Source organism: Castor canadensis, chromosome 4 (genome assembly GCF_047511655.1).
Source record: "Castor canadensis chromosome 4, mCasCan1.hap1v2, whole genome shotgun sequence".
Lineage (NCBI taxonomy): Eukaryota > Metazoa > Chordata > Mammalia > Rodentia > Castoridae > Castor > Castor canadensis.
The window spans coordinates 37,871,882-37,898,346 of NC_133389.1; the positions used below are offsets into that span (position 1 = coordinate 37,871,882).

The window sequence follows — 26,465 nt, forward strand, 5'->3', positions numbered from 1 at the left end:
AGAACAACCGAATTACACCTGCAAGCCGAAAAACTTACTGAAACTGTATTGCATTTGAACTGGGGACACTTGGTGGGGCTTTTTTTTTTTTCTTCTGTGTGTGTGTGAGTGTAGTTTTGTTCTACTTTATGCATCCCCTTTGATGAGACAACTACAGAACAACATCTGAGGCACCAACTCCAGGACTGGAGATTGAGACGGACATCCAAATTATTAAGACTGAAATTGCATTGCATATAAACTTGGAAGTTTTTTGGTTTTTTGGGTTTTTTTGTTTTTTTTAATTTTCTATTTTCCATTTTATTTTAATTCATTTTTATAAATAGATATTACTTTCATATACTTATTTTTTATTTTTTTTATCTTTGATTTTCAATCCTCTCTCTGTCACTCTATTGTCTGTTCAGTTTACTGTCGATTAGTACACTAACACTCCCTGTTTATACCTTTGAAACTCTCTTGTCTGATACCTTGTTCTGCTTTCTCCCTCTTGTCTGTATATTTGTTTTCCCCTTTTCTTTAACTTCTTGCTTTCCATCTCAGCTCACTCTTCCATTCTCAATATTACCATTGTTATTATTACAAGCTAGAAAATACTTAATTACACACAGTACAGGGACAGTAACAACACCAAGGACAATGACAGGAAGACAGAAAAAACAAGGAAACCAGTTTCCCCACAGCAAAAAATTAGTACAGGAACCAGAGGGGAATGAAGAGAACAGAAACTCAGAGCCAGACTCCAACAAAATGAAAATGAACTATGCCAAAGGACCCAATGAAGCCTACAAGAATAATTTAAAAGAAGACATACTACAAGTACTCAATGAGAATTTTATAGAGATGATACTGGATAGGGTCAACCAAAATGTACAGGAGACACTCAAGAAATTCCAACACAATAAAAATAGAGAATTTGAAAAAGCAAAAGAAGAAATAAAGGAAACCATAGAAGCACTGTATAAACACCAAAATGAAAGAGAGAACACAATGAATAAATGGATAAATGAACTCAGGACAAAAATAGACAACAATAAAGAAGAAAACAGCCAGGATATGGAAAACCTCAGAAAAAAGAACGAAACAGAACTGCAAAACAAAACGGAAGGCCAATCCAGCAGAATAGAACAAACAGAAGACAGAATCTCAGAACTTGAAGATGAAATGGTAATTAAAGGAAAAACTGAAGAACTACTAATTAAACAACTCAAGACCTGTGAAAAGAAAATGCAAGAACTCACCGACTCCATCAAAGGACCATACTTGAGAATCATGGGCATCGAAGAAGGAGAAGAGGTGCAAGCGAAGGGAATGCGTAATATATTCAACAAAATAATAACGGAAAATTTCCCAAATCTAGAGAAAGATATTCCCATACAAATGCAAGAGGCCTCCAGGACACCAAACAGACCAGATCAAAATAGAACTACTCCACGACATATCATCATTAAAACAACAAGTTCAGAAACTAAGGAAAGAATATTGAAGGCTGCAAGAGAGAAAAAACAAGTAACATACAAAGGTAAACCCATCAAAATCACAGCAGACTTCTCAACAGAAACATTAAAAGCAAGAAGAGCGTGGGGTGAGATCTTCCGGACACTGAATGAAAATAAATTCAATCCCAGGATACTCTACCCAGCAAAGCTATCATTCAAAATAGATGGAGCAATAAAAGTCTTCCATGATAAGCAGAAACTAAAACAATATGTGACCACAAAGCCACCATTACAAAAGATTCTGCAAGGGATCCTGCACACAGAAAGTGACACCCAACTTAACCATGAAAAGGCAGGCAGCACCAAACCACAGGATAAGAAAAAGCAAGACAGTAGAGAGTAACATCAAGTTAGGTACACACAATCAAACCTTCAAACAACTAAGATAACTAAATGGCAGGAATCACCACATACCTATCAGTACTAACACTTAATGTTAATGGACTTAATTCACCCATCAAAAGACACCGTTTGACAAAATGGATTAAAAAAGAAGATCCAACAATTTGTTGCTTACAGGAGACTCATCTCACCGACAGAAATAAGCATATGCTTAGGATGAAAGGCTGGAAGAAGATTTACCAAGCCAATGGCCCCCGAAAACAAGCAGGAGTAGCAATACTTATCTCTGACAAAGTAGACTTCAAACCTACATTGATCAAACGAGATAAAGAAGGACATTCCATACTAATAAAAGGGGAAATAGACCAAAAGGAAATAATAATCATCAATCTGTACGCACCCAATGTCAATGCACCCAATTTCATCAAACATACCCTGAAAGACCTAAAAGCATATATAAACGCCAACACAGTGGTTGTGGGAGACTTTAACACTCCATTATCATCAATAGATAGGTCATCCAAACAAAAACTCAATAAAGAAATCCAAGATCTAAAATATGCAATAGATCAAGTGGACCTAGTAGATGTCTACAGAACATTTCATCCAACCTCTACACAATATACATTCTTCTCAGCAGCCCATGGAACCTTCTCCAAAATAGATCATATCCTAGGGCACAAAGCAAGTCTCAGCAAATATAAGAAAATAGAAATAATACCATGCATACTATCTGACCACAATGCAGTAAGGGTAGAACTCAACAAAAAAAGTAAAGACAAAAAACATGCAAACAGCTGGAAACTAAATAACTCATTACTTAATGAAGAATGGATCATCGATGCAATAAAAGAGGAAATTAAAAAGTTCCTAGAAGTCAATGAAAATGAAAACACAACCTACCGGAACCTATGGGACACAGCTAAGGCAGTCTTGAGAGGAAAGTTTATAGCCATGAGTGCATATATTAAAAAGATTGAAAGATCCCAAATCAATGACCTAATGATACATCTCAAACTCCTAGAAAAACAAGAACAAGCAAATCCCAAAACAAATAGAAGGAGAGAAATAATAAAAATAAGAGCTGAAATCAACGAAATAGAAACCAAAAAAACCATACAAAGAATTAATGAAACAAAAAGTTGGTTCTTTGAAAAAATAAACAAGATCGATAGACCCCTGGCAAACCTGACTAAAATGAGGAGAGAAAAAACCCAAATTAGTAGAATCAGGAATGCAAAAGGGGAGATAACAACAAACACCATGGAAGTCCAGGAAATCATCAGAGACTACTTTGAGAACCTATATTCAAATAAATTTGAAAATCTAAAAGAAATGGACAGATTTCTAGATACATATGATCATCCAAAACTGAACCAAGAGGAAATTAATCACCTGAATAGACCTATAACACAAAATGAAATTGAAGCAGCAATCAAGAGTCTCCCCAAAAAGAAAAGTCCAGGACCTGATGGATTCTCTGCTGAATTCTATCAGACCTTTAAAGAAGAACTGATACCAACCCTCCTTAAACTGTTCCATGAAATAGAAAGGGAAGGAAAACTGCCAAACACATTTTATGAAGCCACTATTACACTTATCCCAAAACCAGGCAAAGACACCTCCAAAAAGGAGAACTATAGGCCAATCTCCTTAATGAACATTGATGCAAAAATCCTCAACAAAATAATGGCAAATCGAATTCAGCAACACATCAAAAAGATTATTCACCACGACCAGGTAGGCTTCATCCCAGGGATGCAGGGGTGGTTCAACATACGAAAATCAATAAACGTAATAAACCACATTAACAGAAGCAAAGACAAAAACCACTTGATCATCTCAATAGATGCAGAAAAAGCCTTTGATAAGATCCAACACCATTTCATGATAAAAGCTCTAAGAAAACTAGGAATAGAAGGAAAGTTCCTCAACATTATAAAAGCTATATATGACAAACCTACAGCCAGCATTATACTTAACGGAGAAAAATTAAAACCATTCCCTCTAAAATCAGGAACCAGACAAGGATGCCCACTATCTCCACTCCTATTCAACATAGTACTGGAATTCCTAGCCAGAGCAATTAGGCAAGAAGAAGGAATAAAAGGAATACAAATAGGTAAAGAAACTGTCAAAATATCCCTATTTGCAGACGACATGATCCTATACCTTAAAGACCCAAAAAACTCTACTCAGAAGCTTCTAGACATCATCAATAGCTATAGCAAGGTAGCAGGATATAAAATCAACATAGAAAAATCATTAGCATTTCTATACACTAACAATGAGCAAACGGAAAAAGAATGTATGAAAACAATTCCATTTACAATAGCCTCAAAAAAAATCAAATACCTAGGTGTAAACCTAACAAAAGATGTGAAAGACCTCTACAAGGAAAACTATACACTTCTGAAGAAAGAGATTGAGGAAGACTATAGAAAGTGGAGAGATCTCCCATGCTCATGGATTGGTAGAATCAACATAGTAAAAATGTCTATACTCCCAACAGTAATCTACATGTTTAATGCAATTCCCATCAAAATTCCAATGACATTCATCAAAGAGATTGAAAAATCTACTGTTAAATTTATATGGAAACACAAGAGGCCACGAATAGCCAAGGCAATACTCAGTCAAAAGAACAATGCAGGAGGTATCACAATACCTGACTTCAAACTATATTACAAAGCAATAATAATAAAAACAGCATGGTACTGGCACAAAAACAGACATGAAGACCAGTGGAACAGAATAGAGGATCCAGATATGAAGCCACACAACTATAAGCAACTTATCTTTGACAAAGGAGCTAAAAATATACGATGGAGAAATAGCAGCCTCTTCAACAAAAACTGCTGGGAAAACTGGTTAGCAGTCTGCAAAAAACTGAAACTAGATCCATGTATATCACCCTATACCAAGATTAACTCAAAATGGATCAAGGATCTTAATATCAGACCCCAAACTCTTAAGTTGATACAAGAAAGAGTAGGAAATACTCTGGAGTTAGTAGGTATAGGTAAGAACTTTCTCAATGAAACCCCAGCAGCACAGCAACTAAGAGATAGCATAGATAAATGGGACCTCATAAAACTAAAAAGCTTCTGTTCATCAAAAGAAATGGTCTCTAAACTGAAGAGAACACCCACAGAGTGGGAGAAAATATTTGCCAACTATACATCAGACAAAGGACTGATAACCAGAATATACAGGGAACTTAAAAAACTAAATTCTCCCAAAACTAATGAACCAATAAAGAAATGGGCAGGTGAACTAAACAGAACTTTCTCAAAAGAAGAAATTCAAATGGCCAGAAAACACATGAAAAAATGCTCACCATCTCTAGCAATAAAGGAAATGCAAATTAAAACCACACTAAGATTCCACCTCACCCCTGTTAGAATAGCCATCATCAGCAACACCACCAACAACAGGTGTTGGCGAGGATGCGGGGAAAAAGGAACCCTCTTACACTGTTGGTGGGAATGTAGACTAGTACAACCACTCTGGAAAAAAATTTGGAGGCTACTTAAAAAGCTGGACATCGATCTACCATTTGATCCAGCAATACCACTCTTGGGGATATACCCAAAAGACTGTTACTCCAGAGGCACCTGCACACCCATGTTTATTGCGGCACTATTCACAATAGCCAAGTTATGGAAACAGCCAAGATGCCCCAGCACTGACGAATGGATTAAGAAAATGTGGTATCTATACACAATGGAATTTTATGCAGCCATGAAGAAGAACGAAATGTTATCATTCGCTGGTAAATGGATGGAATTGGAGAACATCATTCTGAGTGAGGTTAGCCTGGCTCAAAAGACCAAAAATCGTATGTTCTCCCTCATATGTGGACATTAGATCAAGGGCAAACACAACAAGGGGATTGGACTATGAGCACATGATAAAAGCGAGAGCACACAAGGGAGGGGTGAGGATAGGTAAGACACCTAAAAAACTAGCTAGCATTTGTTGCCCTTAATGCAGAGAAACTAAAGCAGATACCTTAAAGCAACTGAGGCCAATAGGAAAAGGGGACCAGGAACTAGAGAAAAGGTTAGATTAAAAAGAATTAACCTAGAAGGTAACACCCACGCACAGGAAATCAATGTGAGTCAATGCCCTGTATAGCTATCCTTATCTCAACCAGCAAAACCCCTTGTTCCTTCCTATTATTGCTTATACTCTCTCTACAACAAAATTAGAGATAAGGGCAAAATAGTTTCTGCTGGGTATTGAGGGGGGGAGCGGGAGGGGGTGGAGTGGGTGGTAAGGGAGGGGGTGGGGGCAGGGGGGAGAAACAAACCAAGCCTTGTATGCACATATGAATAATAAAAGAAAAATGAAAAAAAAAATAAAAAAAAATAAAATAAAATTAAGAGCCAAACTTCAGCATCAGGATACCAGGATTGGAGAAAAAAAGGAGCATTTTCCTGTGCCTTTTGAATATGAAGCAAGTACTTCTTCCCCAAAGGGGTGTTTGAACTGGATGTTACATGGCTCTGGCTAGAGAACAGGACTAAGGACTCCCTCCTTCCACTAAGAGAAAGTTAGTTGCCTGAAGGAGGGACCAGAGAAGAGGACCAGGCTGAAAGCAAGTTGCATAACAGTAGAGCTAGTCCTTCTCCTTCCTCCTTGTTTTTCTCCCAGGATTGAGGCTCTCGTGGGTTTTGGACTTATAGGCTAGCTGGACACATGCCATGCCTCCACCTCCCTAGCCCAGCCAGCTGCTGAACAGTCTGCCTGGGAGAAACATTGCCTGTGTCATCCTCAGCTCTGACCCAGGAACAGAAGCAGGATGGAGAGAAGGAGTAACAGATAGGCAAACAGACTGATGGGGGAAAACAGAAAGGGAGAAAGAAATAAAGAAACACTGGACAGTGAGGAAATAGCCATCTGTTAATATTGAGTGAGTGAGTGAGTGAGTGAGTGAGTGAGTAAATAAGTGAGAAAGAGAGCACCAGGTTCTACTTCTGATCCTAAACAATTCACTTAACCTTTCTGGATGGTAATTACTCAAATTGTAAAATGAAAAGAAGTAGAATAAAAGATGAGAAAGTTCCTTTCAGCTTGAAAATCCTGCTTCTCAAAATCCGCATCTGTATATACAGAGCACCCCCAGAGGCCAAAAGTATTAGCAGCACAAAGAAAATACAATGAGCCCCAAAGAAAAAGATGCATTCACACCGGGGTCCCTGACAAACACATGCTCATGCGTTCACAGGCCTGTGCACACACAGGAGGGTGGGTACTGTGTTGAAGGTTGCACCTACAATGTACTGAAAGTGGTTGGAGCATCTGCCCATAAAACTGGCCTGTTCATTTCATACTTACTTCTCTTCTAGAGACTTGTAATACTAATCTCAACTAATCTAAATTCTTAACAAATTAATCATGTTAGATTGTCAAGCTTTCTTCATAGCTTAAGATTTACTCTTCAAATTATCAAAACTAGTTTTAAAAGCTACTCCAGAAGGGAAATTGTTATTATTATTATAAATATTTTAAGCAAACTGCCAAAGCTGACCACTAGTTCTCAATGGCACTAGTTTTCTGTTCTTTCAATGCACGATGTCATGTGCCTAGCCAAAGCTGTGCTCACAATACAGATAAACTGTAGAGCCACCTTCTGGGGTCCCCTGCATGAGAAAAGGGCAGAGCGATAGACCTGAAGAAGAAGACAAGGAGAAGACAGGGAAGGGCAGGTTTTCTTGCTCCACTCCAACCAGCCCACTCTACCCACCTCACAGCTAGACAGAAAAGAGCAGTGGAGGGAGATGGGGAGAAAAAAGGCAGGTTTTCAAAGGAAGCTGAAAGCCATGGAGCTGAGTTTTCCTTCATGCCTGTGGCTATGGGTAACCTGGGACCTCACCCAGGATGTAAAAGAAATGTGGGATTAGGCAGAAAGTTGGGTTTAAACATCATCCCCTGTCCAATCCCTGTCAGTCCTACCTACCCAAAGTGTGGGAGAATTCCATAAGCTATCTGATTTCCTAATTGGATGGAAAGCACAGAAGGAGAACTGGGAACCAGGGTATGATCCAGGCCCGAGTTAGGGTGAGAGAGTCTTACTGAAGAGACTGTAGGTGGGTGTGCCAGGGGCTGGGACCCAGAGGCTACCTGTGAACATAGTGGCCAGCTGGGACCTATGGGCTCTGGGCCCCAGAATGGAGATCATGGAGATAGTGGCTGCAAACCCCACCTCCTCACCACCCCCAGAGTCCATCAAGGCCCCAGAGGAAACAGTACAAGGACGAACCAATGCCCTTCCCTACATAAGACCCTTAAGCTAGAGGAAGAGGGAAGGAAAACTTCAAAGATGGAAAGTTTACCCATACCAGTCTAGATGACCCAGAAAAGAGAATGAAATCAGCAGGTATAAAGTCCTCTTATCCCTGGGCATAGGTGAGATTATGCATCAGGAGCAGGAGAACAAAATGGCAACTGGAAAAAATGAAAACAGTGTAATTTTGCCGTTCTCAGTGTAAAGTCCTCTGCTGCTTCAGGTGGCAGTTAGTCATTCTGGCACCTGTCCTCACCAGCACTGATCCAGTTGAGGGTGATTCTTTCCCAGCCCCTTCTTGAGAAGTCCCAGCCCAGGACAGGACCCCAACCAACAGGGTATGCATAGCCTGAAAGCAAAGCAGGGCAGGTAGAGAGCCAGAGGGCAGGCACTGGCTGCTGGGGAAACAGGGAGGGTGTTGGCACATGTGGGAAGGATGGTAAGGGTTCAGAATAGGGGAGGCCAATGTCACTACAGTAGTGGGGATAGTTTTTCAAGAGAGATAGCACTGAGCAAAGTCACCAAGGTGTGGTGGACTTGTTATAGAGAGGAGACTACGTAGCATAGGATCAAATAAGTAAGCTATGGAATCAGCCAAACTGATTTTGAACATTCACTGTCATTTCCTGGCTATGTGACCCTAAGAAAGACACCCAGCTTCTCTGATCTTTAGTAGTCTGGTATGTAAATGTCAATGCAACCCTTAGAAGGATGCAGAGAAGAAGAACATAGCCAATATATATACTGGCCTGTGCTAAACAACTGGTAAGGGTAAACAAAGGCACAGAGATCTAAATGAGGGTAGTGTGTATACAGAAGCAGGGGCCAAAGGATAAGAAAGGCCGTGAATAGCCCTGAGATCCAGGCCCCAGAAGCTTGGGTCTACAAGACTGGATAAGGCTATGTCAGGAGGAGGCCATCTCTGAGGCCCTGTCTTGAAGAAGCTGTAGCAATGGAGACAGGTATCCTGCCAAACAGGTTGTCAGTCCAGACCTGTCAGTGGCTTTCTTCTTCTTGGCTGTGACTCTGACAGGGAAATCAGTAAGCCAGCAGTGTGGTGCAGGCTGGGCAGCACAACAGACAAGGCCCTAGGGACAGCTTAAGTGGACAATAATTGCAGGTTATTATATACCAGGCTGCAGCCAAAAGCCAGGCAGCTATTAAGTGTGATTGGGAGAAATAATCAGGAGGAAGAGGATGGATGTGCAGACCAGGATGCTCTCTCTGTTCTCAGGGCTACTCTGAAGGTGGGAGCAGGAAAGGGGCAGAGAGAGACTGGTAGGGAGAGGAGCTTGTTAACAGCACAGGCACTCTGTTCTCAGAAAAGCAGTTCCTCCTTCTTAGCCTCTTATCCTTGCCCCTCCCCCATGAGGTTTCAGAGCCAGAAATAAGGTCCCCAATCCCACAAATCAGGACCAAGGTCCAAGGAGAGGAAGAAGTGGTCCAAAAGCCCACAGCAAGTCTCCTCTGAGTGCCTTCGGAATGCAGATGAAACCCCCTTTGTTGTTTGATGGCTGAACACAACAATGACTCTTACCACAAAATCCTTAGGATCTGGCTCTGGCCTTAGTAGCTGGTCATGAGCTCCAGCAGGGAACCTCTCCAAACTGGAACTGGGAGCAGTGATCAAAACCCAAAAGGGGAAGAAATCCTACCACAAGGGTGCCAGCTCAACAGACAGGACCCAGGGCAAAGGCCTGGAAATAGGAGAGGGGCAGACTGTAATAGTATGGTTGATTATTTCTCAGAGCTGTATCTTTTCCTTAGATACCTGTCTGGGATAGAAGAATTTATGCGCATTTTACAGATGAGGGTAGAGAAAACAGGAGCAATTGCATGACTTGTGCACAAGTTGGTAATGCTGTGACCACTGCTGGTCTAGGGACCTTTGGACCCCACCCAGGATCTGTCACTTGGAGATCTTACTCCATTCTCTGCCACAAACATGGGAGGAGTTATGGCTTTATTCCTACTAGCCAGGGATTCCCATGCTCTCAGTAGGACAGGTAGTTTTCTTTCTGGGATAAGGATAAGAATTTGAGCCCCATGGAGTGACCCTGCCCTTGTAGGACATGTGGATGGTACATCCCTAATCTCTGACCTCCCCCCCATACTCTCAGCTCTTCTAAACCCAAAACCCATTTAGGAAACAGGTGAGATATCCTCATTCCACAAGTCCAAAGACCATGGGCCTCTTTAAGGAGATTCCCAGTAACAAATCTATGCCTTTCATTATTTCCCAGAAGCAGCTTTTAAGAAGACAGTTACCCTAATGATGACACCAGTGAAGGCCAATGAGGAAATATATATGATGAGTGGTGACCAGTCCCACTTCCTCCAAACACAGATTTCTAGGAGCATCAAATAAAAGGCTCAGATAGACTGCCCCTCCCTCCTGGATAGAGTCAGTCCAGCCAGGCCTCTCCAGCCCCAGTCTGAATTCAACCTGGCCCAATGACCCTGCTTTGAGTCACAGGAGAGTAGAAACCTGGCTCAAGGAAGGATCAATTACACTGTGACTCAGCGAGAAGGCAGTGGGCCAGCAAGTGAGTCATAGAAACTTGCCCACCCTCCAGGAGAAGGGAAAGATGCAAGCCTGTGCAGGAGCCTCCCTACGTCTGGCTGTGCGGGTGTGTGGTTGAGGGCTTTCCTGACAAAGGGGATATGGACGAGCTACAGTGTATACTCCCTGAGCCTGAGTTGCTGGGAAGGGAACCTTCCTCTCCACCCCCAACTGGAGACTTGCTACACTGTCAAAGGGAATGGACTGGACGCCCACTATGGATCCCTCTCATCTCCCAACAACAGTGGGAGGACCACTAAGAAGCCTTAACCATCCTTTCTTAGAAAATCTCCATGTGCCCTTACACAGATTCTCAATCTTATTTTCTGCAACAGCTTATACCTGGAAAGGAGAGATTAAGTTTACTTTTTAGTAAGTACACCCTCATAATCATTCTCGGTAAGGTAGGCATTACATAATTATTTCTTCTTAATGTTCACCACAATTATATACAGCAGAGTATCCCCATGTATTAGATAAGAAAACTGAGGCTCTGAGATCGTGACTTACAAGACTATCTGCTTTCACAGCTCAAACTGTTTCTAAACACAACACATGCACCTAACCTATACACGTGTGTGTATTCAGCATAGAAATTTAAGACTTTATATACAAATTTTAAGCAACAAATGTTCAGCTGTTTTTATAGACTATGTTTCTTTAAACTGTACTCTTTGAGCCAAATTTATATTAATGTGTCTGTTTAATAAGAGACCAGAATTTATATATATACAAATCTATATGTACATCCTGGAAGACTAAACTTACTAAAAGAAGGCTGCCATCTGGAAATTATTGAGGGGAGTGTGATTTTCTTGAATCCCTATGGATCCTTCTTTGAAACATTCCTAATAGCAGCAAACCTTGATCCTTTGAGAGTAGAAATGACCCACAGAAGATGGTCCTGTATGGTGACCTCCCCATCTGCAGGTGTGTGTTGAGGGAAAAAGACAATTTCTCCCTTTACATCTTCCTCAATACCCAGGCACCTTCTGTGTTAGGTCTTGTACCACTGATTACACTCTTCTGTGTTATCATCAGCCAGTCAACATGTGGTCATTGAGTCCCTACCCTGCTCTTTTCTAAGAGCCAGCCCAGCTGCAAACCCACCTCCCACCACCATGGCCACCTGCCAATCTTGGAACTGGAACATAAGCCTGCCTAGGTTCATGGATTTCAGCCCCTACCTGACTACACATGCATCCTCTTCATCCTCAGCCTCTACCTCCTCTATCCAGGCTGTGCTGCAACAGCTTCCTTATCAATCTCTATCAGCACCAGCTCCAGGGCTCCACCAAGGTGGGTGAATCTGAGGTCCTCAGATAACAACCTTTTCAAGACCTGGTCTGGCATAAATATCCTGAAGTCTCACTTTCCTGAGACCCCAGCCAGTTGGGATTCCCTGACCTCATCCAGCCTCCTCACTCTTTCATGTCACCGGCACAGCCTATGGACACTGAGTCCCATAACCCCAGCACTGGGTAAAGGACTGTGTGCTAACCAGCAGGACTCTAGAGGTTGTGGGAAAGTTGGAATGACAGAACCCAGGCATAAGTTGTTGACTCCAACACGTTACAAGAGAAATCATGGCCACGCTAAAGTGACGTTCATCTACAGCATTGTGTGTGTAATAAATACAACCTACTATTCCAGTTTCTAAAGTGAGCCCAGCGTCTGAAAACCTCAAGGCTCATGTACAATAAATTAACATAATTAAAAACTAATTAGTAAAACATCACAATTAAAAGGACTTGCTACAGCAACACCTCTCAGGTAAGAAGGGGCCAAAGTGCCAGCAGCCAGTACACAGGGCAGGCCCCCAAAAGAGGAAGACAGAAATACAACTTTGTGTTCTCTCAAAGGCCTCCTTCCCCAAGGAGCACCTTGAAAAACACTCCTGCAGCACATGAGCACATAAGCATGCCCACATGTTCAACTCAGGTCTGGGCACTAGGCCCACAGACTAGAGGGAACCACATCCTTCCTCTGCAGAAGGTGGGAGGGGCTCAGCCAAACCCTCAGCCCCCAGTGGCCTGTTAGTGATGCTCCGATAATATTGGCTGCCCAGACATTGATCTAAGCACTTTACCTGCATTTACTCATTTAATCTTCACAACAGCTCTATAAGCTAGATTCTACTCCTCTGCCTATTTTGCAAATGAGGAAACTGAGCCACAAAGTGATTAAATAGCCTGACCAAAGTCACAAAGCTCTTAAGTGGGAGAGACTGGACTTGACATTAGCAGGTGGCTCCAGAGCACAGGGTCTGCTGGCTTTACCTAAATGCAGCTGATGTCATCGGCTTCTGTTGGACTGAGCATTGTCCTTCGTAAAAAATATATAAATTCTCTGGGGACAATAAGGCGTCAATTCCTAACCCCTCAGTGCAATCAAGCTCATCAAATTTATCTACATCTCTATAGCCCATTTACACCCTCGATCCCCACTCTCTCACCTAACAATGATTTTTTTATATGAGAACTGTGAGTCAACCTCACAGATGTGTCTCATCTTCTTGAATGTGTAGTGAGAAAGGAAGGGAGGCTGAAAAGGGATCACAGTCTCCATTTTAAAGGGGGGAAAGCTGAGGCCCAGGAAAGTGACAACTCAGATTCCTTCTGCTGCTTCTGGATCTGCCAGCTGTGACTCTAAGGTCACTTTATTCTCACACTGTCCTCAACAAAAGTGAGGACAAGCCCCAGGTTGGTGTGGAAGCCTGGAACAGGAGCTGACCAAAGGTACAGTGACTTCCAAGAGATTGCCTACCAGTGCCAGGGAGCCAGGAGCCCCCATCAGACCAAGAAAGTCATGTCCCTAGGTCTCAGTCAGCAAGAAAAATAGCTCAGAGGACCCTCTTCTGCCAGCCCTGGCACCTGTCGGAGTCCCTAGAGAGTGCTTTGTCCTTCTGGGGAGCCCCTGGGTTTACCAAACACATGGCATCTTCCCTCCCATTCTCTTCCACTCTCAAGGAGGTTTGCTTCCCTGGACAGATCGGCTGTGGGCTCAGATAGGACAAAGAGGTCCTTCAATGCTCTACTCCGAGCAGCAGGACGATACTAAAATTAACTGAGAGGTGGTAGAAATTGCTTTTCTCTTCCTTTCTAATCCTAGTCCTCATTATATTACTAAACCTTCCCAAATTATTCAAGGACAGAGAAGCCCTGGGCTCATCCTGCCTACCCACCCTGTATCCACATGAGAGCCTCCTCCTTATTGTCTCTGGAAAACTCATAGACCTCTGCTTATTCAACATGGTGGCAAGGCCACCTCCTCCTCTCTTTCCAGACTGAGACACCCATTCCTGCAGGGCCAGATCATGGCTCTTTCCTCTAGAACTTCCTGGGGTATCTTTGTCCAGTGAACTCCACCTTCTCTGGGAGCCCATGATCCATAGCCTGCTCCTTTCACTCTACCCCTTGGAGAACCCGTCAACTTTTTCTCTCCTAGTCTAAGTCCAGATTATCAGCCAGCTATCTGGCAGCTCTGCACTCTCTGCATCCTGCCTTCACAAGCTCCTCTCTTTCCTCAAGGCTACCATTCACCTCATACATCATACCCCCTAAACTGGATCCTTTTCTATTTTCTCTCCATTTCCTCCTATGTGGAAGTGCTCAGGCCTGGAAGACATTTAACCATCTGTTGCTGTTTGCTGTTCTGGGGCTTTTACTTAGTATGACTTTGGTCTACCTAACTAGACAGTGAGCTCTTCATGGGCCTGTCCTTTCTCCACTGCTTCCAGTGGGAGTTCAGAAGGACTGGATGAATGCAAAGATGACTGAGTGATGATGCCTCCAAGCCAAGCAGTGCAGACTCAGGAGGCTGAGCTGCTGTGTGTTCTCTGAACTGCCTGTTCTTATTCACAACCCTGAACTCATTCTTGGAGTGTCAGCCTGGGGCTGCAGCTCCCTATCCTTAGTGCCCAGATGAATAAACACAGCTTTGACCACCTGCCCCAGTCACATTAGCCATTGATATCTGTAAACTCTATTCTGAGTGCCTACTACATGCCTATCACTGTGAGTGTGTGCAGGGGAGGAGGGGAGGAGCTCACAAGATTCCTAATCTCCACGAGTTCATCATCTAGACAGAGAGAAAAAGATTCACCAGCAGGAGAGCCAGAGCAGGTCTGAGGGTATGTGGCCATGGCTAGGGCTACCGAATGTGGTTCAGTGGGTGTCAGCCTGAAGAATGAGGCTCAGCTGGAGGGAAGCTGAGCACAAAGAGGGCTCCCCAACTCCTTGAGAGTAGAGAGGAAGAGCAAAGGAAAGTGAAAGAACAGGTGGCAATGGGAAGGCCTGAGTACATAACCTGTCCAACCCTAGGCCCCACATACACACACATGCACACATGGGGCTTCCTGAAAGTCCCAGAGATGAATCAGCAACAAAATGTAAGCTCCAGACTCACAGAGAAAATGAGAAGCAACTGTTTCAAGCTCCCATTTCCATTTGCCAGCTCGCTCTCTCTTTCTCTCTCTCTCAATGGAATAATTGTGGCCATGAAGTGGCACTTGGAGAAAAAGTTTTAAATCTGCTTAAATGTCATAGTGAATAATACTTTGCCCCTATCTTTTCCTAATTGCATTTCTCTTTGATAATTTGAGGTTAAAAAAAATTTAACTCAAGTGTTCTTAGAATATCAAGGGCAAGAATACCAAAGAGCCAACTTATTCATGTTCCACACTATTTTCTTAGGGGTCCTGCTCCTTTATTGCATTCATTTGAGACACCTGTCTGTGTTATTTTATCCCCCAACACTGCTGTGGTAGAGAGGTGGGAGACTAAGAGATGCAGCTCTGCACCTTTAAGAGATCCATGCCTGGACAGAAGCTGCTTTTGAAGCTGTTCACACAGGTAGGGACCTGATGTCCTGGTTGCTTCTGCCCCAGCAAGCTGGGAAGAGATGGAGCAACTCACCATACACCTACCAGAAAGCTGGGAGGTGGGGAATATCCTTCCCTCTAAGGAAGTAAGCCCAAATCTGAAATAAGATAATAGCAGGCAGGCTAGAGTGGAGGGCAGGAAGCTTGCCTAAGGAAGAAAGAGCTCTACCCAGACTTAGGCCAACAAATAAAGACACACAACACAGAGGAGCAGACCAAGAGGAAGCTGGATGGACCAGGATGCAGCATGGGCATCTAAAATAACCAGGTGCTCCTTAAATTATCAACCCACTTCCTCATTTACTCCTGCCCAGGGACTGCCTTTATTTATGTATTGGCTATTATTATTAATAATAACATGAATAATTAAATACCTGTGAATAATTCACTTGAACCTTGGAGTGGCTGGGGTAGTGACAGAAAGAAGGGTGAACCTCAGCAACTCTCCCCCTGAACAGCCCCTCCTTTTCCAGCTGCCCTCAGCTGGCTCCCTTCATTTCCCACCCCCATGGCTTTGCTTTGAAGGGGTGGGGAGCAGGTGGAGAAAGAAGGATATCAAGTAGGAATTACCTTCCCTAACTCCCCTGGTATGACAGAAATTATATTCCACTCTACTGCAAGATCCTGGAGCCAAGCCCCAGTGCTGCAAGACAGTGTTGATATTGGAGGAGATATTTTGGATAGTTGTTAGCCTCTGCCCATGTGTTCTGAGGTGGGTTGGGAGCAGGGGGGGTCTCAACCTGATAGGTATACACAGAGAGAGAAAGAGGGGGGGAAGAGAGAGAGAGGCTACAAATAGGATCTGTGCAAATGTCCAGGCTGCATCTACATAAGCACACACCGTCCTGACAAGATACGCACACCTTCTGCCACACATGCAAACACCCTCCATGTGGGAACCAAGAATGTGCCCACCTTATTATAGCACACCAGAGGCACACCAAGCACACAGTCAGCAGATAGACTCTATATGTGAGCTTCTGTTAGATTCCATCAACTTGGGCGATTCGTAGACAACATATAACACTAAATAATATAAGCCTGGGAAATTGAGTTAGGAATCAACTATACTTACACACGACTCCAAAAGCAAAGGCAGGAGAATCTAAAATGCAAGGAAGAAGTTCCACAGTTCTCAGAATTGTACTTGCTCTTTGGTTTGGGCCCCCATCCTCAGGGAGAGTCATCTGGAACTCCTTTGGGGCCTGGGGCTGCCACCTCCCAGCCTTCAGCCTCCTCTGGCGCTGGGGAGTACCGAGATGTGGTACCAAACAGGCTTGGCCTGGGTTTTCAGGCTGCTGGGGGTCTCGTTTCTTTAAATAAAATTTTAAACATGTCGTCTAGTAACGTAATGTAATTCTAGAGTAAGAACAGAGAAACCTTGAAAATCCAAAAGTGACCAGTCCGGGACCCGCCTGGGTTAGGACATCAGCTCCGCCCTGCGGTCCCAGCCCGCGGGGTAGCAGGAGCATTATTTTAATCAGCCTGGCTTCTGAAGCTGAGACAAATCTGTCCTTCAAAAAGCTAATGTGGAAGAGGATGGGGTGCAAGTAAATGCCATTAAAATGAAAATCTGCTGCCCCAGCCAAGTTCACCGCCAGTATTCTTCCCCAGAGGCGGGACTGCTCCGACCGGCTCTTATGCCTGCCACTCCCTCTCCGAGCTGCCCTGCCGAGGTTCCAGCCCCAGCGGGCCTGGCGGGGAGTCCCGAGCGGTGCCAGCCGGGCGGCCGGACCCTGGGCTTTAGCCTGCCTATTCGACTCCCCGCCTCGCACCTCTGGAGTGGGTGGTGCAGAAAACGAAACCCGCCGGGGCAGCGCACGCCGCGCGAGTCCGGGTCGCGATTCAGGGACTTTATTTCTTTGACAGTGGATTAAGAAAAACATTTCCTAATTTGAACCAGTAAAGCAAACGAGGGCAAAAACCAAGCCGCTCCTCCGCGCTGGCTCACTGGCCACCGCTTTCAGCGTCTTCCTCCCTTCTCCGCGGGCGAGCGGGCCAGGGCGCCCGGCGCCTACCTTCCTCCCGCCGGCTGCTGGCCAGGGCGGCCACTGCTCTCTGGGACGGGGGAAATCGTCCGGGACCGAAATACCCACCTCCCGCCTTCGGAGGCGGGCTGTTGCGGAGGACGGACCCGAATCTCTACGCCCCGTGTCCCTGGCATGGCCCGACACCCTACCCTATCCTCCCAGGTGGTTCGGCTGGAGGTAGATGCCCAGTGGGAGGGAGAAATTTGGGAGCTGCTCTGGCAGGTTGGGACTGCGAGGAGGAAAAAAAAAAAAAAAAAAACAGAAACGGAGAGAGCGCTCTTGTCTATAGATTTATCCACATAATATATATTTATGTAGCTTTTTTTTCTCTCGACACTGATCAATGCGCACTCAGATCACTGGGCGGACTCCCTCCAAGCCCGCTCGCTTTTTCTGGTCTAAATAAATAAATAAATGGAGCCAGATGGGAGAAAAAAGCGCCCATTCCACCTCCGCCGCCGCCTTCGCCGCCGCCCCGCCCGCCATCCCTGCCTTCCTTCTCCCGCCTGTCGCCCTAATAGAGCGCAGCTAGGTGGATAACTCCCCCCTACATACCCACACGAAAATGAAAATCAATGTTTTTAAAATACGAAAAGTTGCACCTGCTGCTATTACAAAAGAACCCCCAAAAGGCAAAGACACGAGGCCCGTAGCTCAGTTCCTAACAGGAACCCGATGCCTGCGGCCGCCGGGCCCGGAATCTCAGCGCCTCCCAAAGAGCCATGCGCCTGGCGCTATTTATAGCCGGGGGCCGTCTCGGACTGTACCACCGCCTCTCCGCGGGGCCGCTGACGGGGGAGGCGCAGCGAGGCCGGCGCCGCCCCATGCCGCCCTGCCCCCGACCGCCGCCTGCCGCGATGCTCCCCCCGCCCCCAGCGTACCCACTCCCGGGCTCCCGCGCTCCCTTCCTCCGCGCGCGCACACTCGTCGCCCCCACCCCTGGTCTGGCTGGGAACTTGAACCGGTCCAGCCTGTTTAAACGGAAAGGACAGAGATCCTGTCTGTTCAATGTAAAAAAAAAAAAAAAAGAAAAAGAAAAGAAAGAAAGAAAGAAAAAGAAGAAGAAGAAAAGAAAAAAATCAGATCAGACCGAGGGGGAGACAGAAAGAGAAAGAGAGAGAGAGAGAGAGAGAGAGAGGAGGGAGGGGGAGGGAGTGGAGAGGAGAGAGCGAGAGCGAGCGAGAGAAGAGGAGAGAGAGAGAGAGAGAGAGAGAGAGCATAGAACGAGAGGAGAGCGAGGTGTAGAGAAACCGAGGGGGAGAGAACCCGAGTGTGTGTATGCGTGTGCGTGGTGAGCGCGAGCGAGCGAGCGAGTGAGGGAGAGGAGCGAGAGAGTGCGAGCGAGAAAGAATAAAAGGAAAGAAGATTTTCTCTATGTATATAAAGATGGCCACGTTAGCAAACGGACAGGCTGACAACGCGAGCCTCAGTACCAACGGGCTCGGCAGCAGCCCGGGCAGCGCCGGGCACATGAACGGATTAAGCCACAGCCCGGGGAACCCGTCGACCATTCCCATGAAGGACCACGATGCCATCAAGCTGTTCATTGGGCAGATCCCCCGAAACCTGGATGAGAAGGACCTCAAGCCCCTCTTCGAGGAGTTCGGCAAGATCTACGAGCTTACGGTTCTGAAGGACAGGTTCACAGGCATGCACAAAGGTGAGTGCACCTTTCGCTCCCAACTTTGCCGGGGCTAAGGAGCGGGCGGGCAGCCGACCGGCCGGCCGGCGACTGACGAGCGGGAGACCGGGCGAGAGCGAGCCGCGGGCGGGCGCCGAGGAGGGAGGCGCTCGGGCAGTGGAGACTAGAGCTGGGGTGCGTGGGGAGCTGTTCGCTGGGGCAAGGCTGGGTTTTGGGCGAGCTGCTGATAGAAACTGTGCCATAGGGAGAGCCGCGGACTCAGAAGATGAAGAGGAAAAAAGAGAGGATAAAGGGGGAAATGGAGCTTGGGTTGGGGGGTAGAGCGACTTGAAAGATTGGGACAGGGACGATCACACCCGGCAAGCCCAGGACACTGAGTGGACTGGCGGGCGCTTGGTGGGCGCGGAGCGGGCCAGGGACTGAAGGTGCTGTCCGTCGCCGTGGTGCTGAAAATACTACAAGAGATGATCTCCTCATCCCGCTTAGCTCCAGCCCAGAGTAACAGGAACACAGCCGTCTAAAAGGGGGCAGATGATAAATTCAAAGAGATATTTTTATTTTGCTATCAATTCAACATTATATTCTCCCTGTCTATCTGTGTGTCTCAATAATCTGGTTGTAGTGTGAGTAGCAGTGGGGAAGTGGGGGAAAGGGATGGTTTGGACGTTTGAAGGAAGGAGTGATAAAACCCAAGGCAAGAATTAGCAAGGAACCAGCCATCCCCTGGGTGGAGTGAGGGGTCTGGGAAACCCAAATAATATCTTTCTCCAGGAAAGCTGAACTTTGGGGGGAAATATACGTGTACAAGATATGCATTTTGAAAGGTGTACCCTAATGTATCCCAAACTCACCGTGTAGAGAGCTTCATAGTACATTATTTCTCCTTTGTAGCCATCATTTCTAGTGAGTGTCTGGGAGAGGGTGAGACAGAATAATCAACGAATTAAAAACTAGCAACTTTTTAGGAAAGTGGTCATGGGAATTGTCTGCATCCTGCCTGTTTTTTCCTTGTTTTATTATCTTTAAGGCAGAGCCCCAAACGTGCTCAGTTGTAGAATGTGTGTGGGTGGCTGGTGGGTGACGAAATTAGCCCAGTGCTCCGCTCCCTAACAGTAATATATAGGATGTGCAGCAGGGATTAATCGGTGCTGGAGCTGTGTGGGCAAGTTAAATGCTTTCTGAGAGAGATTGATCGCCAGGCAGGGAAGGAGCACAGGGCTAAGGAAGTTGTAGGGGATGTGTGTGGACGTTCCGTTTTTAATAAACAGTAGTGTGGAGAGCTGCCGAAGATGCAGTGTTAGAGCTGGTGGTTTTAAAGATGAAAACACACACATACACCCACCCCCGCAGAGACAGCAGCCTCATCCTTGGCCACAAATGGGCTATGAACAGAGCTGATCCTCCAGCACATCAGGTGCAGAGCGCAGCGGAGCTGTCTGGCTCTCTAACAGCAGCGGTTTTCACTATCACAACCACCCTCCTGCTCCAGCCCTCCCTTCATCCGAATACTAAACAGAGCTCCCAACTCTTCATAGTTGAAGTCCCAGAGAGCAGTTTTTATTGGCTTTAGCATCTTCCAGTTTGCCTACTGAGGAGTAAATGTTAAAGTTAATGGTATGTTGAGTAGCACAAAAACACAGCAGAATGGAAATATACTGGGTTTGTTGGGGTGGGGTGAGGTGGGGGCTGTAATGAAGAGAGAAACCAACCTTTATCCAATATGGAGAAAATGTCTGTCTGTTCAGAAGAGAGATTGAAAAGGTGGAATGGGGAGGCAGTCTTCAAAATAATATTCAAAGAAAAGAAACACTTTCTTTCCCACTCCCTCTCAAGTCAACCATGTCTTTGTAGTTTTTCCCTTTCCAATCAAGCTTCTTAGAAGCTAATCAAGGAGTGTATCAAACCTTTATCATTTTAATAAGTCCCCAGTTTTTAAAATAGTAACAATAAAAAATTTAACAGCATAGGTGGGGCAGCCTTTTGCCCATCTTGATGATCAGTTCTTGTGGTAATTTAAGATTTCAAAGTTTTAAAAAAAAAATCAGTACCCACTAGAGACAAAAAGACAGTTGTAGAGAGCTGGGCATCCTATAGAATCTGGACTGGAACACTTTATTTGCTTCATTATTTCACAATAAGCTAAACTTTAACATTATTCCTCTGTTTCTTCTCAACAATCCCTTGCTGATATCATCACTTTGTTTCCAATGTAATTTGGGCTCTTTCATAGTACAGTAAAGAAGTAGAATTGTTCTATATAAGGGAGATAAAGAAGATAAATAGATAGATAGACACATATATATGTATTGTGGTATAATTATGTATATGTTCAGCCAGAATTTTGAGCACAGGAAAACTTCATTTTCTAAAGAATTCTCCCAAACTGTCTCAGCCAGTGACAGGCAGGCCCGTTGGCTCCAGCATTCTGGGTGCCTTGTTGTCGCAGCTCACCCTTCAGAACCTGAGCATATATTTTTCCTTATGAAACTTCCTGCCTCTCCATCCCCCTGATTTTTAGAGTCAGGGATGGGCCACAATGTCCCTGACAGTGCCTGGAAGCTCCCGGAGAGCTGAATAAATGAGACTGTTTCCAAAGGCTGGTTCATTCGATTCTAGTAGAGTTTGAACTCTTCCTTCAGTGATGCAGCCTGATTTATTAACTAATCCTGATAAAATAAGCCTCTGGCCACCTTAAAAAATTACTTGCTTGCCATTGGTGATTAATTACTGTGAAGTCAAAAAGCATGATGAGGCTTAAAGAATGAGAGTTGCATTTGGCCTCTACATTTTTCCCATCTCTAAATTGACAACATGAAGCTAGGGATAGAATCATGCCTTTGTTAAGCCTGGTTTCAGGGTATGTTTGTGGTTCTTGCTCTCCCCTTCTTGAATTTCTAACTTCTAATGAATAATACTGGAATAAAATTAAGAGGCATGACAGAATACTGGCATTCAGTGTGGAAGGCATTATGTATGTTATTGATTTCTAAAAAGGAGTAAAAGCTAAATGATGAGATTTCAGGTGGGTTTCCATTTGTTGTCCACCTGCCATTTCAGGTGACTAAAGAAAGAAGGAGTTCTAAGGGTTAATGGAATACCTGCCATGCGTAGAGTGCACCTTAAAAGGCAATTACTCCAGTCAAATTGGGAGTCTGTGTAGGAGGGAGTGGTAGGTGTTATGGAGCAAACCCAGCCATATCCAGGAAAGGCTGTTGGACTGGGAAGCAGCAAATAGCAGCTGTGGACTGGGATAATTACTAAAAAGGTAAATTTACACCCTGGAGACCAATAAGCAACTGAAGGAAGGGAGATCAGGGTCCTAGGCAGAGGGAGAAAGAAAGAATAAAAACTCCAAATCAAAATTCAAAGAAAAAAAACACCCAAGGAAGAAAACCCAGTGTAATGCAAACTCTCCAGCTAACTCGGAATCTTTTCCTCCCCATTTGAAGCACTTTTGGAGATTGTTTTTCCAGGCTCCAAAGAGAAAGACATTGTACTATTGATTAAAGAACAGAGGCAAGTTCTCCCTGTAGCAGCAAAAATGAGCTGAGGACCAATTTTGTCCCTTGTTGTAGAATTTTTCTACCTTGGAAAAGGGAACAGGTCACCCACTAGTCTACTTCTTCTATCTCATTTTTTATTTACTTCTCTTTTCTTCTTTTTATTTCCTGGAGAACTAACAGAGGCAGTGACTGAAGATGCATACATGCATACACATTCTCATGCCTGCACATGCATGTACACAGTGGATCACACATGAATACATCAGCAATCCATTCATAACTTTGGTCCTACCTAGCAGGATAGGAGGCAGCAAAGACTGAGTTACTGGGAGACATAAAGACTAGTGCTCTCTGGATAGCCATATTATAATGCATTATCTTTGATGCCATTTAAGTCCAATTTAAGTGGTATTTAGTATAATATTTATGAATTAATGTAATCTAAACATAGGGCTGTCCCCAAAGGTTTAAACAGCCTTTACTACTGATGTGTGCTTGTTCCCAGAGCCTACGATGCATTTTAATCTAAACAGCCAAGTCCCCATCACAGTCCCTCTTGTTATCTGTTAGAACAGATCTGCACCTGGGTAACTATTCTGCTTTGAGATTGTCCCCACTGCATGGAGGAAAATCTCTAATGACTGCACTGGGAGCCCCCCAAACCAGAAGCCACAGCAACAGAGACAAGATGTCAGCCCCTCGTACTTTCTCACCCTACATCCAGAATGAGGGTGGGGACAGAGTAACAGACCTTTCTGTGGCTTTTGCTCTGGAAAGTGTATCATTTTAAAATACACTCACTATCAGATGCACAACCCCCATCTCAACTGTACCTGAGTGGAAATGCCTGAATCTCCTTGATTTGGGGTGTGACCGAGAAAAAGAGGAAAGATAAGGGTTATGATTCTATTTTGGTGATTTGAGACCATCTTCATAAAATGATATTTTATATTTGCATTTAAGATGCAACAATTTTCAGAACATCAAATTTCTACCTCTTGATTTTAGTCGAGATGGCTCGGGTTTTTTTTCCCCTATAGATAGATGAATTAAAACTGTGAGGCTGTATCTGATTTCCATTTTCAAATGAGTCTAAGAGAGTGAAGTATCAGCATGGGCATCAACTCAATTAAAATGAACTTCTTTTTAATTATGCCAAAAAAATAAAAACTCAGCTCTGTCCAGGGAAAGAGACTGGCTGAATTACTGGTTATACACCTATAGTTTTAGAAAGAAAGATTTGCCTTGTCAGAGATAGGGAAAATAGAATCAGAAAACAAGAAAACCACTAAAAAATATATAAGTTTCACCAAAGAAAATGAACAGTAGCAATCTTTACAAGACTAAAGTATATCAAAGCAACAGCCACCATTTAAAAGCTTCCAAATTCCAGATGTTTATGTGTCCTATCAAAAAGCAAAGAAAAATTTATTGGAATAATTGGTTTATTTAAAATTGGTGGTTATTTGCATCTTGTGCATAATTTTATTTATCTTTGAAACAGACTTTCTCAGAATCAACAAACACAGAGATGAATTAACATGCACATATGCACATATGTGCATCCATTTACAAGCATGACTAATTGCATTTCACACATATGAAAACCAGACTAGCCTAGACTTCACTGCAACTCGACAGAGAGAGGTTAACACTCTTGCCTCCTCCCCTCCCCCCAGCTTTAATGGGAATTCTAGATCGTGTTGAAAGAACCCCCTTTGCTACTTTCTTTCCCTCCATCACCTGCTCTAGTAGGCTGGATGTTTGTGGCTTCTCAAACCCAAAGCAAAATAAAACAATCTTTTCTTGAATGAAAAGCTTGAAAACAATTCAAAGAAAAACAATTGCAAAAATGCATGCCATAGATATGCCCCATATTGTAAAGTTCTCAAAAGTTTCTCAAACAGCTGGATTCTAGGAGCATTCCTGAAGCCCAGTGAGCTCATCACACTCCACCAACATTAGTATGGTCATCACCATCACTGTTATTAGCATCATCATCCTTATTATTAAAGCATATGTGCCAGAATGTGAATTATGTCTGAGAAGACAGTCAAGATGCCACCTCATTGGTTAAAAAAAGAGCTGGGTTTCAACTTTGCTTGAGTTGGATTTAGGAAAAGCACTGAAGACTCACACGTTCCATGTCATAAGATGGTCAGTTTCCAAAGACCCGAGAGGGATCTCAGCTGACCAAGAATCTGGAATGGACAGGAGGAGACAGAGATGCAACACAGAATGAGGGCCAATGTTGCAGCAGGAAAAAAAGGAAAGCTAACATTATAGGGTCAAAATGCCAGCTGGAAGCTAGGCGTACTGTTTGACAGTGGCTGAGACTGCAGCAGCTCCTGAACTTAGAAGGGAAATTCCATGTGACATGTAGAGAGAAGATACAGAAGGTGTGAAACCAGTGTTTTTCTGGGATCCAGGACGTTGGGGAAGGTCCCGCAACCTGTGTGAGCTGGATGTGAGTGTGTATGTGTAATGTGCACACATGTGTTCCCAGGGAAGAGATGACAAATACAAGTGGCATGGCGATGACGTTAGGGGAAATTTCATCTTGCAAAGAAGGTTATATGCAAAATTAGAGCAAAGGGGTGATGGATGAAAAGGAAGAATCCGGGGAGAAGGATACTGTCCTCATTATTGCATACATCCTCCACCTCAGAACTAGTGGCTTGGATTTGTCAATGATCCAAGTTCCAGTGTGGAGGTGCTGTTTTTTTTCTGCTTGATTTTCCTCCCCAGAAGTCCATGTTTGGGAGAGAATCCCATCATCATCCCCCACCCATCACCCTTTGAAGTCTGACCTGCTTCAGCTCACCCATTGACTCATTTTTAGAAATGACCTTCCATCTAGGATCTGACTAGCCAGCTACAGAGTCAGTTCTCTGCAGGGCTAATTGTCACCACCCACTGCTTCCCTACCCTTCCCCCCCCTCTCCCCCCCCCCCCCGGTATCCCAGCCTACTTTCCTCTTGTAGTGTTCTCTCTCTCTCTGTCTCTCTCTCTCTCTCTCTCTCTCACACACACACACACACACACACACACACACACACACACACACTCACACATAGGACTTGACAAGCTCAGTCAAGATAGCAAGACAGGCCATCAGCGTGCTGCATTTTCCCTAAATGTAAGCAGGGTGTGGCAGATACCTAGTTGCCCTCCTTTTGAGCTCTCTATAACAAAAAAGCACATTCGCCCCCTTTACTTCTGCCTTTTCTAAATCTTTTAAATGCACAGCTTCTCTAAAAATCACAGAAAGCATCCATCCTACCCAAATGGCCTAGGCCCTAGAATACAACCCTCCACCCAATTTAGTATAGCCCTGTTGTCATCCATCACCCTTCCTCTCCCTCTTTTCCTTCTCCTTGCCACTGAAGATACCATCCCAACCCCTTAGTGGTGCCTGAAGAAGGAGGTAAATGTTCCACTTGGCCATGTGGGAGTGTGGTTAAAAATACTGGGGCAGAAGGACAGTTAGAGGGATAGAAAAGGCATGAGTGGAATTTCCTGAATTGATATACTATATACTTGTCCTAAGAACTTGCTCCATTTTCACCCATCAAGTTCCCAGTGGCTCCTGGGTGAGTATAAAGCCCTAGCCACAGCCCTGCCTATAGGCACCACCCAGGATGTCAGGTGAGAAGCCCACCTCTTGAACGCCCCTAGAGTAGAAAGGGGTGTTTACAGGATTATACAGTCT

General features: G+C 44.5%; 1 protein-coding gene and 1 long non-coding RNA gene across 51 annotated transcripts in view; one reads left to right on the plus strand and one right to left on the minus strand.

Annotated features, from left to right (window-relative positions):
* LOC141422482 (uncharacterized) overlaps positions 1-18,184 on the minus strand; it is a 53,591-nt gene extending 35,407 nt beyond the window's left edge. The window contains exon 1 of the long non-coding RNA XR_012447055.1: positions 16,654-18,184. This is a non-coding gene — a long non-coding RNA (uncharacterized lncRNA). The remainder of the gene's footprint in view (positions 1-16,653) is intronic.
* Positions 18,185-18,733: 549 nt separating this feature from the next.
* The window catches only part of Celf4 (CUGBP Elav-like family member 4), a 288,929-nt gene continuing 281,197 nt past the window's right edge, over positions 18,734-26,465 (plus strand). For 14 of the 50 annotated variants that reach the window (XM_074069946.1, XM_074069945.1, XM_074069948.1 and 11 more), the window contains exon 1: positions 18,743-19,268. In XM_074069946.1, the coding sequence (XP_073926047.1) occupies positions 18,983-19,268 (286 nt within the window). In that variant the 5' untranslated portion in view covers positions 18,743-18,982. Of the gene's footprint in view, positions 19,269-26,465 lie in introns of all 50 variants that reach the window. The other 36 variants (XM_074069949.1, XM_074069965.1, XM_074069971.1 and 33 more) reach the window with 9 other exon arrangements.